This window comes from Cupressus sempervirens, chromosome 7 (genome assembly GCF_028749045.1).
Source record: "Cupressus sempervirens isolate cs-2001-9-10 chromosome 7, ASM2874904v1, whole genome shotgun sequence".
NCBI lineage: Eukaryota > Viridiplantae > Streptophyta > Pinopsida > Cupressales > Cupressaceae > Cupressus > Cupressus sempervirens.
In genome coordinates, this window is record NC_143124.1 from 306,640,984 (window position 1) to 306,659,027 (window position 18,044).

Here is an 18,044-nt window from a genome sequence, read left to right on the forward strand (position 1 = left end):
GATTTCTATTATCATTAGTCCTCTCAAATCTAATCTTCATGAGATAATTGTAAATCCTTTCACACCATGCTCTTGGTGCTTGCTTCAAACCATATAAAGCTTTGTGTAGTCTAAATACCATGTTCTTGTTGTTAGCATCAAAAAAATCCTTTTGGCTGTTCTATATGGACATTTTCTTCCAATATGCCATTCATAAATGTAGATTTAATGGGAATTTGATAAAATTTGAAACCTTTGTATGTAGAGTAAGAAAGAAAAGTTCTTACTCCTTCCACTATTGTAATAGGAGTGAATGTTTCTCCATACTCTATCCCTTCTTCTTGTGCATACACCTTGAAAACTAATCTTGCCTTATTCCTTGTGACTTCACCATTTTCTTCTAACTTGTTTTTGTACGCCCACTTGGTCCCAATCACATTTTTATCCTCTAATCTAGGAACTAAAGTCCATGTTCTATTCTTTTCAATATGTTCAATCTCTTCTTCCATGGCTTTACTCAAGTCAACATCTTCTAAGACATCTTTCACTGACTTGGGTTCATACATACTAAGAAAATATGTATCATTTCTCAACCTATTTGTTGTCATTTATTTTGCATCATTATCTCCAATAATTTGTGTAGCATGGTCATGTCTTTTGACATACTTTGAAATTCTCTTTTCTGCTCTATTTTCCTCATTTAGTCTATCCATTTTTGAATCACTATGCACTTCTCTATTAGTTAATTCAACATCTCTTTCATGTACACTAACCTCAGACTTAGAATTTTCCTTAACTTCATTCTATAAACTGACACCTAGTTATAGCTTGGTTCTTGAATGCAAGACAACATTCATTGTACGTGACTTAGCAGTTACTGAAAGTTCTTGTTGATTTGCAGCTTGATTTACAACATCTTCATTAGCAAGCATGCCTTCATAAAAGTATACAAACGATCTATATTCATCTGGTTCCTTCATAGGTTTAGCCTCTTAGGTAAAAGCATAGATCTGTGTCATCTTTTGTGATACCAAAACCTGTTTTGGTCAAATCTCATTTCTCTATCAAAACTCATTTTTTTTCAAAAACTAAAAATACCCTTTTATAGATCTTAGATTCAATACAATCATTATATGAATTTTTTAGGGTTTTGATTAGTTATAATATGTTATAATCTCAAATTATTATAAGTTGATATTTCAACATTTCAGAAGATGCTCCCTCGAAAAAGAAAAAAATATAGTAAATCATATCAAAAAAATTTAAAAATTATATTTATCTCTAAAGGAGAGAATCCTCGTCATGAATATGTATTTTTTTTCAAGAAGGTATAGATTTGGTAGGAATGTTTTGACAAGAGGAAAAAAATGTTAGATTTTGATAAGGTCGAACTTGAGTACTTATAAAAAAGAAAATATACATCAAAAATAATTATTTCTTTTTTTTTTCACTAGCTATACATGTCATCTATAAGATATTTTAGAATTAAAACAAAAAAAGATGATTTGCATATACTTGTTTGACAAGAACTACACCCTATATTTTTTACAGTGAAAAAAGGGACTTCAAAATAAAATAAAATGAATACATTCCCACTCAAAAAAATTATAAAAATTATAGGCATAAAATTCATCCAATTCTACACATTTCATTAGTTTACATCATGCTGGTCTTTTAAACACAAATACCATTTTTTTTGTCACTAATGTTGAACTGTCACATTCTGATATCACGTTTCTTTATAAAAAAGTGACACAGGTTTGTGCTTTTACCCTCTTGTACTTCTATATATTCATCAAATTTTACATTTGCACTTTCCACAACTTTGTTAGTGCTAGTATTTAAACGCTTATAGGATTTAATTCTTGTGGAATAGCCAAGGAATATACCTTCTTCACTTTTTGCATCTAATTTACCATTCCTAAAATCTTTGAGAATATAACACTTTCTTGCAAATACCTTAATATATTTGACATTGGGTGAGTATCCATGCCATAGTTCAAAAGGTGTTGAATGAGTACCTTTCCTTAATTGCACATGGTTCAAGATATGCATAGCTATACTTCCAACCTCTCTCTAGTATTTCAAAGAAACATTTTTCTCCATCATTAGTGTCCTAGCATAGTGCATTATAGTTCTCTTCCTCCTTTCAACAATTCCATTATGTGGAGGGGTTCTAGGAGTAGATATTTGTCTTTTGATTCCTCTGTCATTACAAAACATCTCAAACTCATTTGATGTAAATTCTCCTCCTCTGTCAAATCTCAAACATTTCAAACTTTTACCTATTTCCTTCTCAACTTTTCCTAAGTACCACTTGAACATTTTGAAAGCATCAGATTTATGTTTCAAAAACATAATTGTCATCATCCCTAAATAACCATCAACAAATATCATAATGTACTTATAACCTTTGTAGCTTTGCACATCAATTGGTCCACACAAGTCAGTATGAAGAATCTCCAAAATTCCTTTAGAGGTGTGCATCAAATTCATAAACCTAGACTTTGTCATTTTTCCTAACTTACATTCTTTGTAAATTATATTGTTAGGTTTCTTAAACTTAGGAAAACCTCTAACTCTTCTCATGTTAATGATACTAACAAAGTTATCAAAATTAACATGACATAATATCTTGTGCAATAGCCACACATAATCAAATTCTACAACTAGACAAGTGGCATCATCCATATCAAGATAGAATAGATTAGTGTAGATTAGTGTAGTTTCATCACCTTTTCCTATTAGTTTCCCATCAGTATCATATATCTTAACAATCTTGTTCTCAAACTCAATCTTTCAACTTGAACTATTCATTAGTTACACACTTAGAAAATTATTGTTAAGTGCTTCAACATAATAAGCATTGTCACATGAAATCTTATTTGTGAGTTTGATAGAACCTTTTCCTTTTATCAGACATGGTACATCATTACCAAACCTTATACTCTTTCCATCATAATAATTCAAGGTAATGAACTTACTTTTATCTCCATTCATGTGATGTGAAAATCCACTATCAATTATCCATCTATCATTCTTGTTCACACTAATGTAGTTGCCTCATCCTCATCATAATCATATTTGATTGCAACATAGACTACTTTATCATCATGATCATCAAATCCATCTTTGGTTTCCTCTTCTACAATGTAGCAAGATTTCTTGCCTTTGTCTTTGTAATAATTGATTTCCTCATCTCTCATACTTTTGTACTTGTCTCCACCTCTATAGTTCTTCTTCTATGGACGTCTAGTAGCAATATAACCAACCTCATTACAATTGGAACACGTGATAGGTAACTTAGTTTTGAATTTTCCTTTACATCTTTGAAATCTCCTTGTTGGTAGTGCTTCAAATTATTCTACATCCTCCTCATCTATATCACTAACACTAGAAATATATTTTACCTTTTTCTTCTTCTTCTTCTCATTAGGTTCCTTCAATGGAAACTTAACTTTGAAAGCGAATTCAACATCGTCAAATTTGAAGTTGTCAAAATTAGATAGCTCAATAGTATTGAGCCTACCTACTAGACCTTCAAGAGTCAAATTAGAACTTGGAATACATCTAAGTTCTTGTATAGCAGAAAATCTAATAGCATAGATGGGAAATAGTGTTCTCAAAACTTTGCTTGATATAGTTTCATCATCTATCTTACCAATATATCCTTTTATAACATTAACAAATTCTTTTATCCTAGAGAAATATTGAGCAACATTCTTAGCTTCTTGCATCCTCATATCATCCAACTTACCTCTAAGACTTCCATATTTTCCTCTCAAAACATTTGTATCACCTCGATAGATGGTGTGAAGAGAATCTAACATATTTTTTTCACTATTACAATCCTTGATGTCATCGAATTCAAAATTACTTAGGGCATAGGGAATCTCCAACATTGTCTAATTGTGTTCTTTCTTCTTTCTCAGACCTTTAGCACTTAGGGCTCTAGCAAGATCAACATACTCATTGGAGATGGTATATTGTGCATGGTCTCCAAGACCTTATAGATGTAGTTTCTTCAAACTTTTCCATGCAAGAAAGTTGTCCCTAATAAGATTGGGAACTTCTCTTTTTTACATCTTGATCTTTTTCTTCTAGTGCCTTCAAACTAGTCCTCTTAAGTAGATGACCCTAATATAGATTGTTATAATTCTTTAAAATAACTTAGAGGGGGGGCGAATTAGTTGTCCAAGGTCTAGAAGTACAAATAAAAAATTTCATAGCTTAGTGAACCCATATCCATAAAACATATTTATGCATGCATCCATTAGATTATACAACCACTTAAACTTTATAGGTTACTATCAAATCAACGTTGTAGAAATGTAAGCATGAAACATAATAGATTTAATAACACATTTGATACAATGATTTTATGTGGAAACCCAATTTGAGATAAACCACCAATAATGTGCTACTCATTCTCATTCTTCTAAAGTGATACCCTATGAAAGGCCAACCTTATTAAAGGTTACAATACACACTATTAAATGTGACCTGGCTAAAGGATTTCAATCACCATATTAGGAGTGAGTCTTGTTAGAGGAATTTAGATCATTCACTAGAATGTCACTTGGTTAAAGGATTTGCAATTGTGTATTAGGTCAACCTTAATCCAAAGGATTTACCCTAGCCTGGTATAATGGTTAGAAAGTAACAGTAAGTCTTGATTTGATAACAAATTACAACTTACTTATATATTATAGATATTGCTTTAGTCCTCCATTATGATTGTCTTTTAGAAACCTCAACACTAATTAGCTTGTTCACAAATTCATACTCTTAAGCCTCCTTTCTTTGCTTGTTAATAACAATCTCTTCTATTCGGTCTTTGAATGAAGCAATGCATTATACCTCTTGCCTAGCTTAGGTTATCGAATATTGACCAACCTTCTTTTTGACTAGCCATCTCTATAAATAGAAAATTAAGATCTTTTGTCATTAATTCTCTATCATCCATTTTAGGATTATGTAGGATTAGGTAGCATTCAATGAATCTATCCATCTTTTCATTTTAGTCCCTTTTATAAACTTCTTCTTCAATCCTCTTTGAATTTTTCTCAAAATAGTTTACCATGAATTCTATGCCACCAACTCATTATAGTTATCTTCCACACACTTCACAAAATTCAAGAAAATAAAATAGTAGTCTTAAATTTTCCAAATCCTGATTTAACATGAATACTAGAACATAGCATCAATATTCGATCACTCAGTTTCCATATTGTTCTTTGACTCATCTTCAACTAGATCACTCAACAAATGCTAAAGTTTACTTATGCTCAGCATCAACTAAAATTTACTCAGCTTATACTATATCATTTGGCATACACTAACCTTTGACTTTTCTCAACTCCAACTAATTTTTTGCTTAGCTTGCACTAGCTTTCCTTGGCACCTACTATCCACTCGGTCAAGCTTGGTAGACTCAATTCTTCTTACTAGTTCTTCTACATTTTGTCAATGTATCCAACTTTTGAAACCTTAAGTAAATAATCAATGCACTATATCATAACCATCTCAACTGATCTTTGTACTCCTTTTTAATACCATAACTAAACCTTTTGTCTAGGTTCTTTTGTTATCTCATTTGATCAAAACCTCTTCATCAATAAAACAAATAATAGTACTAAAATTAATTAAGCAATTGTCTTACCAACAAGTAGCAGGTTTGACATCAGTGACAAAATAATAATTGAAACACATAATTCTCATACTTGTATAAACCTATTTTCAACACTATCCTCTTAAAATAAGCACATTGAGCTGAATGACTCCTACTATATCCATGCTTGTATATAAAACTATCAAATTTTAGATACCATTTGTCAAGGTGCTTGCCTGAAGCCATATAAATGTTTCTTCAATTTGCACACTAGATTCTGCTTATCTTGGACCTCAAATACACATGGTTGTGCCATATATATCTCTTCATCCAAGTCACCATGAAGAAAGATTTTTTTAAAATCAAGTTGCTCCAAGTGAATATATTTAGTAGCCATAGTACGAATAAATGTTATTTTAACAACAGAAGAAAATATCTTATCAAAATCAATGCCTTATTTCTATGCAAATAATTTTACAAATAACTTGGCTTTAAATACTTTCTTACCTCCATCATCTTCTTTCAACCTATAAACCCATTTATTCTATAAAGCCCTTTACCTTGCAGGAAAATTGCCTAAAGCCAATGTCTTATTTTTCAGTAAAGAGTCCATTTCTTCTCTCATTTCCAACTCCAACTTAATCTTTGTATCCATCTGCACAGCTTCATCATAACATTTAGGTTCACTAGCATGAATATGTAAAATAGAATAAAAAGAAGGAGAAAATATTTTGGCAGGTCTACTTAGTCTTGTTTCCCATCTAATATTCATGAGGGTGTGTGATATTTATTGTCCCAATTGTTCCATATCATGAGGAACTACTGGCACATCATCTTTTGGAGTATCATCCAACATAATCATTTTATTTCTTCTCATTGTGCTTTGATACATCTTTGTACAATATTTTCTTATTAAATATGACATCCATGCTTCTTATAATTTTTCAATTTTCAAAATCCCAATGCCTATAACTAAATTCATCAACACCATATCCAAAAAATACACATTTCTTTGACTTTGCTTCTAGCTTGGTTCTAGTTTCAAAATCTATATGTGCAAATTCTTCACAACCAAAAGTTTTGAGAAAAGAATAACTCACCTTCTTACCAGTCCATACTTTCTCTGGAATACCATAGCCCAAAGGAGTATAGGGACCTCTATTAATCAAATATACATCAGTATTGGTATCCTCCACCCACATGTTTAATGGAAACCCAACATGCAACCTCATTCTCCCTACACACGCCATTACAGTCTTGTTCATGCAATCAACCACTCCATTTTCCTATGGAATCCTTTGAATAGTTTTCTATTGATGAATACCGTTAGTGGAGAAAAAAAATTTAAATTTATAACTACAATACTCACCACCCTTATTAGATCTAAGACATTTTAGCCTTTTCCTAGTCTCATTCTCAACCAAGCATTTGAATTTCTTAAAAGTTTGAAATACATCAAATTTTTGTGTAAGTAAATAAACCCATACTTTTCTAGTTGCATCATCAATAAATGTAACATAATAATGAAAGCCACCAAGGGAAGATACATAAACTCATCCGCATACATATGAATACATAAGCTCTAATTTCTCAATTTTATTTTCCTTCTCATCCTTCACAAGAATCACTCTCATTTGTTTTCCATATACGCAATTTCACAAAAATCCATATTAACATATTTTAAACCTGGTAAAACTTTCTTTGAATGAAGTAATTTCATGCCTTTCTAACTCACATGCCCAAGTCTATGGTGCTTTAGTGTTCTGTTAGAATCTATAACATTTATTTGTTCTCCATGCTGATTTGCAACAATTGTTCTTGAACATTCATTTTTCTCTGAAAAAATCAAAGTAGAAGAAACAATATGACTTGTACAAAGATATAAATTGCCTACTTTCACACCTTTTTCTACTACAAGGGAACCTTTCGAAACCTTCCAATTTTTATCATTAAAAGTAACTACAAAACCCTCACAACTAAGTTTCCGTACTAAAATTAAATTCCTAATCAGCCTTGGAACATGTCTTAGCTCATATAGTAGCCAACGATTCCAATTCTACAACTTAATCTTAAATCTTCTTTTCCAACAATCTAACAAGGTTCATTATCCCGTTGGACATAATCTTGATAAAATAACCTATATGAGGTCTACCATAAAATGAAGCCCTGAAATCTAAAACCCATGAATCATCAACACTTTCTAAAGTTTATAAAGGAAGAATCAAAGCATCCTCTTTGTATTTTTTACTTACCATATTTTCCTCCTTGTTCCCTTTTGGTTTATCTCCTTCATTGTTCTTTTGAGTACAACAATATTTCTTCTTATGCCCTATCTTCCCATAGTACTAGCAGTCTCTCGATCCTCTAGACTGAGACCTCTTCCCCTTTGCCTTTCATCTTGATTTCTCATGATTTCTAGAATTAATTCCTATCTTAGTCTCTTTTTTTTTGCTTTGTGCATTCAAAGCACTTCCTAGTGTAGATCCACCTGAGGTTTTCCTACTAGTTTCTTCACTTAGAATAACACCAATCACATCATCAAAATTTAGGGTATTAGATTCAGAAACAAAATTACTCATAGCCATAACCAAGCCATTCCAATTTTCCAACAAAGAACAAAAAATAAAGAGAACCCTAATTTCCTCATCAAAATGGATATTCCCAAAAGATAACTTACTAGTAACATTATTAAACTCATTTAAATGATCTAAAACAGATCCACCTTCTGTCATCTTCATATTAAATAAATGCTTCATGAGAAATATCTCATTCAAATCAGAGGTCTTTTCATACAATTTTTCTAGGGTTTTCGTCCTCTTTTCTTTTGTAGTGTTAAATTTCACTAATGATACTAGGCATAATTGAATGCTTCCAAGTGCCTTTTTATCTAAAATCTCCCAATCCTCATTTGCCACAGTTCCTTGTTTCTTTATTTTTCCTTGCAATGACTTCCATAAATCCTTCTGATAAAGATAATCCTCCATTTTAATTTTCCATAACTAAAAGTTTTTCCTATTAAATTTCTCAATCTTTAACTTGTTAGAAAGGATAGGGTTCTCATTGCAAAAAAAGATTGACCCATCCATGCCCAATATAACCAATAGTCTTATAGAACCACAGGAGGTTGTTAAGCCATGTCACAAATCTTGTGTGGGATGTTGGCCCACTACCAACAATACCCCTCCTAGCATTAATCGTCATGGCCTATGAGATTTGAAACTATTACCAAGCTCTGATACCAGTTGTTAGAAAGGACACGATTGTCATTGCATGAAAAAGATAAACCTATCAATGCCCAATACAACCAATAGTCTTATAGAATGAAAGGAGGTGGTTAAGAAATGTTACAAATCCTATGAGGGATGCTGACCCATTGCCAAAATAGCTTACCCTCATCTTCCATCACTTTCACTCAACTATTAGACTCCCACTCAACCATGAGAACTTCCTACTAAAATAACAAAAAAAGTAAACAAATACAGTCAGTCTAAACAAACAAAAAAATGATGAAAGTCTCACTTTGATACTAGTTGTTACGATTATGGACAAACAAAAATAAAAGTTACATGAAAATATAACCAATATTAGAAAAATAATAGATCACATAGAAGAGAACACAAGACACCAAGATTTAACATGGCTCGCCCAATCCTAGGGCTATGTCCACCAACATTAATTTCAATAAATTTATTGTCTAGTGATTACAATCCACAATCGCTTATAGCTCAATACTGCCAAAATAATATAAAATATCACCATACATTATGAAATCCCTAATCCTAATCCCTTTTATATAATCCTTTTACTGCTTACAAAATTAGGGCTAGAATAATTCATCCAATAGAAAAAATAGTAGCCAATGTCTTTTACCCTATAGGGGTGCTGCCCCTTGACCCCATCTTGGCAGCCCTATGCCCAAACCCCTATAGAAATAATATAGGGAAAAATCACATTCAAAAGACCTCTGAGTCTAATTAGCATCCACATCACAACAATGCATGTTATATTTTATAGTAGTTGTTTTACGAGAAGTAAGCACATCTAGAGACATATCGTTTTATTGCATGAAATGTTAAATTGTTGATGATTTGGTTTAGAGATCAAGTGGATATTTGAGATTTATTAATTTGTTTAAAGTGTTAAAAAGTTCAATTGGTACATTTGGACGTAAGCATAATTGATTGACCCCAATCCTGTCAATTATTCTAAATCATCATTGTAACGACTACTTGAAGGTATATTTAGAAACTTATCCTTATTCTATGTCTATTTTTAGAAAGAGTTATGAAGATCTCTAACAATTAGAAATAATTGTGTAGAGATTGTTCTTAGAGTTAGTCTTTAGTTGACTATTTCTGGAAATTGCATTTGTATAATTTTAGGGAGACTAAGGATTGTTCAATGCATTTGGATTATGGTATAATACATGTTCAAGATGCCATGGTTAATGTGGTTAAATAAGATGTTGACTCTTTGAGGATTTTTAAAAATTGTTCAACATATATGTTTCCAAGGAGGTCAACTTTTGTTAATATCATTATGGGAAGTGTTATTTGTAATGTAACATGTGATGAAATGTTTTAATATGGTGCCATACTATTAATTTTAAAATTTGAAATGTTTAAAGCCAAATCAATTAATTATTAGGAGTTGGCATAAAAGAAAGTTTGTTTCATTGTGGTAATATGTCCATATGATCCACTCTAGATGGTTATTGTTTATGTAAGCTTTGGATGAAAATTATGTTTGTAAATAGTAGAGAATTATGTTGAGGATGCACTATGAGATTCAAAGGAAGTTTGTTAGCAAATAAGTTGCTTGGTTACTTCAAGAGTCACGATGTGTTATCCTCAATATTTTTTAGTGAAGAAAGTTTGAGGCTATTTGAATAGTGGGTTAAGTTGTCCACCTTTCACTCCTAATAGGGTTCAGAAAAATCCTATTAGGGATGAGATTCTTGACATGGATTCAAATTATGCTAAAAAGGAATCATCTATATTGATTCTATTTCATTTGACTCCTAATAGGGTGACATCCTAGTATATCATCTTGTGGAATCATTTTCTCTTGCACTTTCCCTCTCATAAATTTTTTTGCAAGTTAACATATTTATTGTTGCATTAATTCTATTTTTGTTGCATGTTTTGATTATAGCCACCCACCCTCCCCTAGCCCTCTCTTAGTTGTCTTGTTGGACTTTACTTTCTAACAAAAAAATCCTATAATACCATTTATAGAAGACTAAGAAAGAGCTCAATTATAGTGTTGTATGGAATATGTATAAGTCAAGTATTGGAGCTTAGATTCCTACAAGGAATACCAAGGATAAGTGCACATGATAATGATTTTGTAGTGGTTACAAGATATAATTTCTTGAGAAGGTCTTAGAGACCCGCCAAAAATAATGTCAAGAAATACAAAGAAAGAATGGATGAGGAAAAGAGGGATGTAGAGTTCAAAGAAGGGGATCTAATATTGGATCACCTCAAGAAGGAAAGATAATAAAAAATTAAACACACTAAGTTAACCTAATGAAAAATAATGGGCCCTACAAGATAGTGCACAAGTTAGGGTAGAATCTATATGAAATAGAGCTACCTCTTAGCATAACCATTTTACTAAGTTTCAGTGTGGCCTCTAGTGAAAGTTTTGTTTTATAAGATGATAGTGATTGGGTGAAGGAAATTCAACCTAGCTAGCCCTTAAAACTGGAGTGCATCTATGACATAGAGGAAGATAGAAAGAAAATAAATAAAGAATATCAATAGTACTTGGAAAAGTAGAAAGACCTTCCTATAGAAAATCCTACTTGGATGGATGAAAATGATATAAAGAAGAATGAAAAAACTATTCAAGACCTAATCTCAAGAAAATAAATAAAGAATATCAATAGTACTTGGAAAAGTAGAAAGACCTTCCTATAGAAAATCCTACTTGGATGGATGAAAATGATATAAAGAAGAATGAAAAAACTATTCAAGACCTAATCTCAAGAAAATAAAAAAAGAATATCAATATTACTTGTAAAAGTAGAAAGACCTTCCTATAGAAAATCCTACTTGGATGGATGAAAATGATATAAAGAAGAATGAAAAAACTATTCAAGACCTAATCTCAAGAAAATCAATAAAGAATATCAATAGTACTTGGAAAAGTAGAAAGACCTTCCTATAGAAAATCCTACTTGGATGGATGAAAATGATATAAAGAAGAATGAAAAAACTATTCAAGACCTAATATCAAGAAGGATGTAAGGCTTTTCCCCCCAAGAATATGTTCTTTAAGAAATCATGGATTCTTCAATTAGGATGTTTAAGCACATTAATGAGTTTTCCCTTGATGTAATAAAGTCCATAGACCATCCTAATCTATTGCTTAATTATATCCTAAGCCTTTTGCACCAAATTAGTCATTGTATATAGTGAAAATATAATTGGTCAAACTATGGTTAAAGAATCCAAAAATGGAAATAGGAAGAAATTTGATAGGAAGATGTCAAGAAATTGAAATTTTTAAAAATTTACTCAAGAAACTTTTGTAGTTTTTCTTTTAAGATGCTATTGCCATGTTGTTCCAACGAGTTTTTTCAAAGGTAATTTTATCATGAATTTTTTTTATTGATTTCAATTACAATATTTCTAATAAGGATATTTACGCCTCTTAGATTTTAGGCATGCCCTTTTTGAAGAATTGCTCTTGAATCAATAGGATTCATCTCTATCTTCATTTCTTTATTCATGGCTTTTCTTCAATCATATTGTTTGTATGGCCTTGTATGGATTAGAAGATGATAAACCATAAATGGATGTTTATATAAGATATATACTTTTGTTTGTAACTATATTGTTAATAGTCTATTATGCTTTTTCAATGATGTAAGTGAACTTGTGGGAATTGTTTTTAAAACCTAATAACCTAGAGCTTTCACATGGAAAGGTCCCTATCACATCATTACACTAGAAGAAAAATCTATTTCTTGGTGAAATGATAGATTTTAGGGTTAGCTATAGGAATCTATAGTTATGAAAGAAAAGTTACAAGGTTTCCATGGCCAAATTTTCATATTAGCTCTAACATCTCTATTAAAAAAGAAATATATGAGTAATAAATCTAAATTTGGGAGGTTTAGGTATAAAATATTGATAGATTTCATTTTTTGGAGATATTATTTAACTATTCCAAGTGGTAATTAGATTAGGTGGAGGAGTGAGAAGACACTGTCTTTATAATTTATCCTTAGCTACCATATTAGGTCATTGTGATTAGTCCTTATGAACCAATCATCTCTTTGGACCCAAACTTGACTTTGAAGCATGTCTAAAAGACTTAGAAGGGATGTCTAGAAATGTTTGTATTTTGTCAAGAAGTGGAAATTTTTAGTACAAAAGCATACTAATTAGGCCTAGTAGACCTAATATATTTAGTATAGTGAAATTACCAAACCAAGGTGTTGGGTTTGTTTGGGTGGTCATTTTGTGTGGAAATAAAACAATTTATGTAGTCTTGTACCATTTTTTTAGTCTTCATTATCATTGGTGAAGAATCATAATGTAACCCATATATTGAGGATTTGGATTCTTCAAGGCAAATGATGTCACATATGCAAATTGGATTTGGCGACAATATTTTTTAATGTCATTTAGCCTTATAAGGTTGCAAATGTCTGAAATGCTCATCCCTAGCTCTTGCATGGAACCCTATTTCCCATTTGTATAAGAGGCATAATCGAGGTCCTAAATTAACTAGGGTTGATAGTAGTTGAATATCTCCAATAGCTCTATGTTATCGAACATTGTAAGTAGTTGAGCAATTGTGAAAAAAATTTGTTCTATTAGTCACATTTGCAACAATGTTCACAAAGAGTGTTAGGTGCATTAAAGCCCCTAACAAAAAATCTTGTATTAAGTCACAAATAGGTAAGTGTGAGTCTAATATAGTACTAAAATAGGAAACCAAATTGGTAGTAGATCATTTTGAAATTTAGCAACTTAGGTCATAAATTTAGTGAATTTTGATTCAAACATATGGTAACATTGCCATACTTTGGAGAAAGTAATCATCTCTAACACAAATGATATGATAACAAAAGTTTCATTTCTTAATATATCATTCCTTCCAATCAAGGATTGTTGACGAACTCCAAAAGTTAGAGAAAATAAGAATAATTTAATCAAATTTTACTAAGTTATTCAAAGATTAGAATTAAAAAATGAAATGGGAGTAATTTATGAATATGAAATTACAATAATTAAATCAATTTTTAGTTCCTGCCTTTGGCAAGAAACTAATGGAATCATGAGCTTCCATATTAGTTACATAATCTAAAAATTTCAAGATATACTAATGTTTGCAAAAACTATATTAATTTGCATGTTTTTTTGGAATTCAAAAATACAATTTTAAAAATTTTTATTGGCTCATGATGAAAAAGGCAATGAAAAAATTCTATTTTCTTCAACAAAAATACAAATATATTTTCTAACACCTCTATTAATAAATGCATTAATTGCAACTTTATCTTTTCCACATTTGTGACAAGTGGATAAACTTTTAAAAAAATAATCATTTTTGTAATACCTCTATTAATGAATGCATTAGTTGCAACTTTATCTTTTCAACATTTGTGACAAGTGGATAAATTTAAAAAAAAAAATCAATCATTTTTATCTTCCACCTCACAAATATTTCTAATCAATAATAACTATTCCTATCTATTTTCCTTACCAAGTTCAAATATAGACTTCAATGTTTTATATTTCTTATTTTAAATATATTTATTACTAGTTTTACATTGATATTTAATTTTCTAATTTGTAAAATGTTATTCAAATATAGACATTTTTATCAAATACAGAGCTAAATATATTTCTTATTTTAAACACATTTATTATCTTCTACTATTTTACAATTTTGCTCAATTCTTTTTAATACCTTTAATACTACCCCTCAAACTTACTACATATTTTGGTACTTTGATTTAAGTAATCAACAATTTTTTTTAAATTAAATATTTCAACTTATAAGTGAATTAGTAGAAATGAGTAGTTCATTCATATAATATAATTTTTATTGTTACTTATATATTTTTTTAAATAATAAAATTATTAATATTTTTCAAATTCTCTTCAGCTCTCTCTATTATTCTACCTCTACTTGTCCTTATAATAACATATCATTCTCTTTTTTAGCTCTCTCTTTGAATAACATTATCTCCCATGGGCCATAGGAATCCTTGATATCAACACTAGCTTAGTTGTATATATACAGAAAAATGTTATGAACGTTTCCACTTTAAAAGACAGTTCAACATTTTCCATTAGTTCCTCACTAAACACAAAAATCTAATCTCGAGCCATAAGTTTCCATCAGTAAAACAAATAGGCGTTGACAAGATAGCGATCATTGCAAAAGCTACTTCAGTCAACCATAAAAACATGAAGGCAGGAACTTTGGTACATGTGCCCCTTGTTCAATATATTATTCACTAAAAATTTATGTTGTCATATTTCGAAAATCAAATATTGTAAAGTTAAAATAAGAAATAAGAAACAATAAACAATAAACAATCCCTTTTCACATTTAAATTGATTTTGTTGCCTGACACTCCTTTAAAATTCGTCCCAATTCCATTAAAATGAATGGCACTTAGTGAGTGTATATCAATAATAGCGTGCCCTGAACCCACAATAAATAAATGAATAACCTTATAAATATAAGGTATGCAATCATTATATTTAAATTGATTTAAATTGATTTGAGTGTGCTCCTCTAATTTATAATGTGTTCGAATTCATTTATCGATTAAAGTGATTAGACACGAGTAGCAGAGTGACGCGTTCAATATAAAAACAACATATACGTGAAAGATTCCAACATCGCCATGAATAATCCTAAAATTGTACTCGAGTTTGTTTCGAAGTGGAAAACTAAAATCGAGAAAGTGAAAACCGAAGTTTTAGCCTCTATATTTAAATTGATTTGAGTGTGCTCCTCTCATTTATAATGTGCTCGAATACATATATCGATTAAAGTGATTAGACACGAGTAGCAGAGTGACGCGTTCAATATAAAAATAACATATACGTGAAAGATTCCAACATCGCTGATGGACTGGTTAAACACGTTGCATAAAATGCCAAGATGGAAGTCAAGGAATATTTGACGACGTGTACACTTCAACAAAATATATATATATATATATAAAATCATCGAAATTGGAAAGGTCCCGGATGTTTCTAGCAAGAATAGATTCGCACACCTATATAAATATCCATCAATCACTTTTCAGGATAACATAACAGTTTGTCCTTCCATTTCTTTAACGGAGGAAAGATTGAAATCAGCGAGATGGCGTCCATAGGTGAGAGATGTAACGAGGGGAGGAACAGGATATTGATTATAGGAGGCACAGGATACCTTGGTAAGTATATGGCGAAAGCCAGTGTTCTAATTGGTTACCCTACTTATGTTCTTGTAAGGCCAGAATCTCTTGCTCCTAATTCCTCCAAAGCCGGCAAACTTCAAGAGTTGAGAGATATGGGTGTTCTTACACTTCAAGTAAGTTATATAATCTAGCCACAAAATTCTTCTTCCCTTTGTCTCTGTTGAAGCTTCCAATTGATTCTATTGGGTTTTATATACAGGGGTCTCTAGATGATCACGAAAGCCTAGTGAATGCATTTAGACAAGTAGATATCGTCATATCCTCTCTTGCAATTCCTCAACATATGGATCAGCTCAATATCATAAGGGCCATCAAAGAAGTTGGGAATATAAAGGTACGAAGCAGTTTTTGAATGCTTGTATTTATTTGAGGTGCATAGAACAAATATCTTATTCAATTATTCCTTCTTGTGAAATTAGAGATTTCTCCCATCCGAGTTTGGCAACGATGTAGATAGGGTGAAAGGTCTCCCTCCCTTTCAAAGGGTTTGCGATGATAAAAAGACAATCCGCAGGGCCATTGAACAATCGGGGATTCCCTATTCCTTCATTTCTGCCAACTCCTTTGCAGCTTATTTTGTCGATTATTTTGTCCATCCTCGGCAAAATCCTCAATCGGATGAAGTTGTCATTTATGGCGATGGACTCACAAAAGGTATATCATATCAACTGGGTTTCAATTAGTACAAAATGTGAAAGGAATCACTGGGGGATAGTAGAAAAATACCAATATGTCCATGATTATAATATAAATAGGTTGTATTTAATCCAGTGGGAAATAGAGTTGACAGGTGATTTGAATGATTTGCAGCGGTTTTGAATTTAGAGGACGACGTTGCAGCTTTTACGATTATGGTTGCGAACGACCCAACAACAGAAAACAGGCTTGCGATTTACAGGCCACCAGGGAACATAATTAGCCAGAGCGAGCTTGTGTCGCTTTGGGAAAGCAAAACAGGGACCAGTTTTAAAAGAGTTTACTTGTCAGAATCTGAGATGATCAATCTCTCACAGAGTAACTTTCTAATTTCTTTTACCATCTGAGTTTTTTTCGTCTATCGTGCAAGAACCATCATGGTTACTGACATGACACAATACTTGATTGCAGCTCTGCCTCATCCTGCTAACATTCCTGTTTGTGTTCTGCATAACATATTTGTGAAAGGCGACCAGACGAACTTCGAATTAGGAGAAGATGATCTTGAGGTTTCAACGCTCTATCCAGAGTACAAATACACTGCCATTGACGTCTTCCTTGATGCATCAATCAGTGCTCCCCGCGAGACAAAGCTTACTTCCTTTGCGTGAATCCATAATTGTTATTAACCAGTACACTTGTTTGAAATTTTAGGAGATGCCAGAGGCCCACTGTTCTTTTGGCGATCTTAGCAGAAAAGTACAGTAAAATGTGACGTTTATCCAATAGAGTACTATCTACATTGTCTAGACCAGTCATTTAATTTTGTCAAGTCTGTTTCATTTGGCAAATAGATGTTCCCTCCATGGGAAAAACGTTTTAAAGTAAAAAGAAATTTTCCAAAAGATGATAGCGTAAGGAAACTAATAATAATGACGATGTAAGACCAGCTGCTATTGCTACATTCTCGAGACATCACAAATTAATATTGGAGGTTTATATTATTTTCAAATAAAATAAATAAATTAAAATTTATTTAATTATTTAAATAGTTCATTGATAAATAAATTTTCCTTTTAAATCTAATTAATTAAATAAGCTTTGTCAATTAAGTTTAGCTTTGAGATTATTAAATTAATTTAAAAAGTGATAAGATGGATTAATCTCTTCTTAAAATAAAGTTCTATTTAATCTAAGGTCATTAATATTAAATTTATTACTTTGTGTTTCAATCTCACTTTTTAGTTACACACTAATATGACTAGGTTGACTTGAAGGAGCTTTAAATGTGCCTCACATTCCATAAAATTACCTTGGTTTTTGAATTCTAGATTGATATTATGTTTACTACATTTTTTGTAGGTTGAAGTAGAG

General features: G+C 31.3%; 1 protein-coding gene across 1 annotated transcript; it reads left to right on the forward strand.

Moving 5' to 3' along the window:
* The first annotated feature begins 15,833 nt into the window (after positions 1 to 15,833).
* Positions 15,834 to 17,577, forward strand: LOC149546626 (isoeugenol synthase 1-like). The gene is made up of 5 exons (XM_089794636.1): positions 15,834 to 16,147; positions 16,234 to 16,368; positions 16,454 to 16,688; positions 16,845 to 17,048; positions 17,142 to 17,577. Exons 1-5 carry the CDS (start codon positions 15,938 to 15,940, stop codon positions 17,339 to 17,341), a joined length of 984 nt encoding a protein of 327 aa, XP_089650762.1. The 5' UTR covers positions 15,834 to 15,937; the 3' UTR covers positions 17,342 to 17,577.
* Positions 17,578 to 18,044: the final 467 nt, after the last annotated feature.

Bases quoted from the DNA above. Each gene is read 5' to 3' on its own strand.
- LOC149546626 (XM_089794636.1), top strand. From the start codon at position 15,938: ATGGCGTCCATAGGTGAGAGATGTAACGAGGGGAGGAACAGGATATTG. The intron at 16,148-16,233 runs GTAAGTTATATA...TTTTATATACAG, and splicing joins TGGGTGTTCTTACACTTCAA to GGGTCTCTAGATGATCACGA. The intron at 17,049-17,141 runs GTAACTTTCTAA...ACTTGATTGCAG, and splicing joins GATGATCAATCTCTCACAGA to CTCTGCCTCATCCTGCTAAC.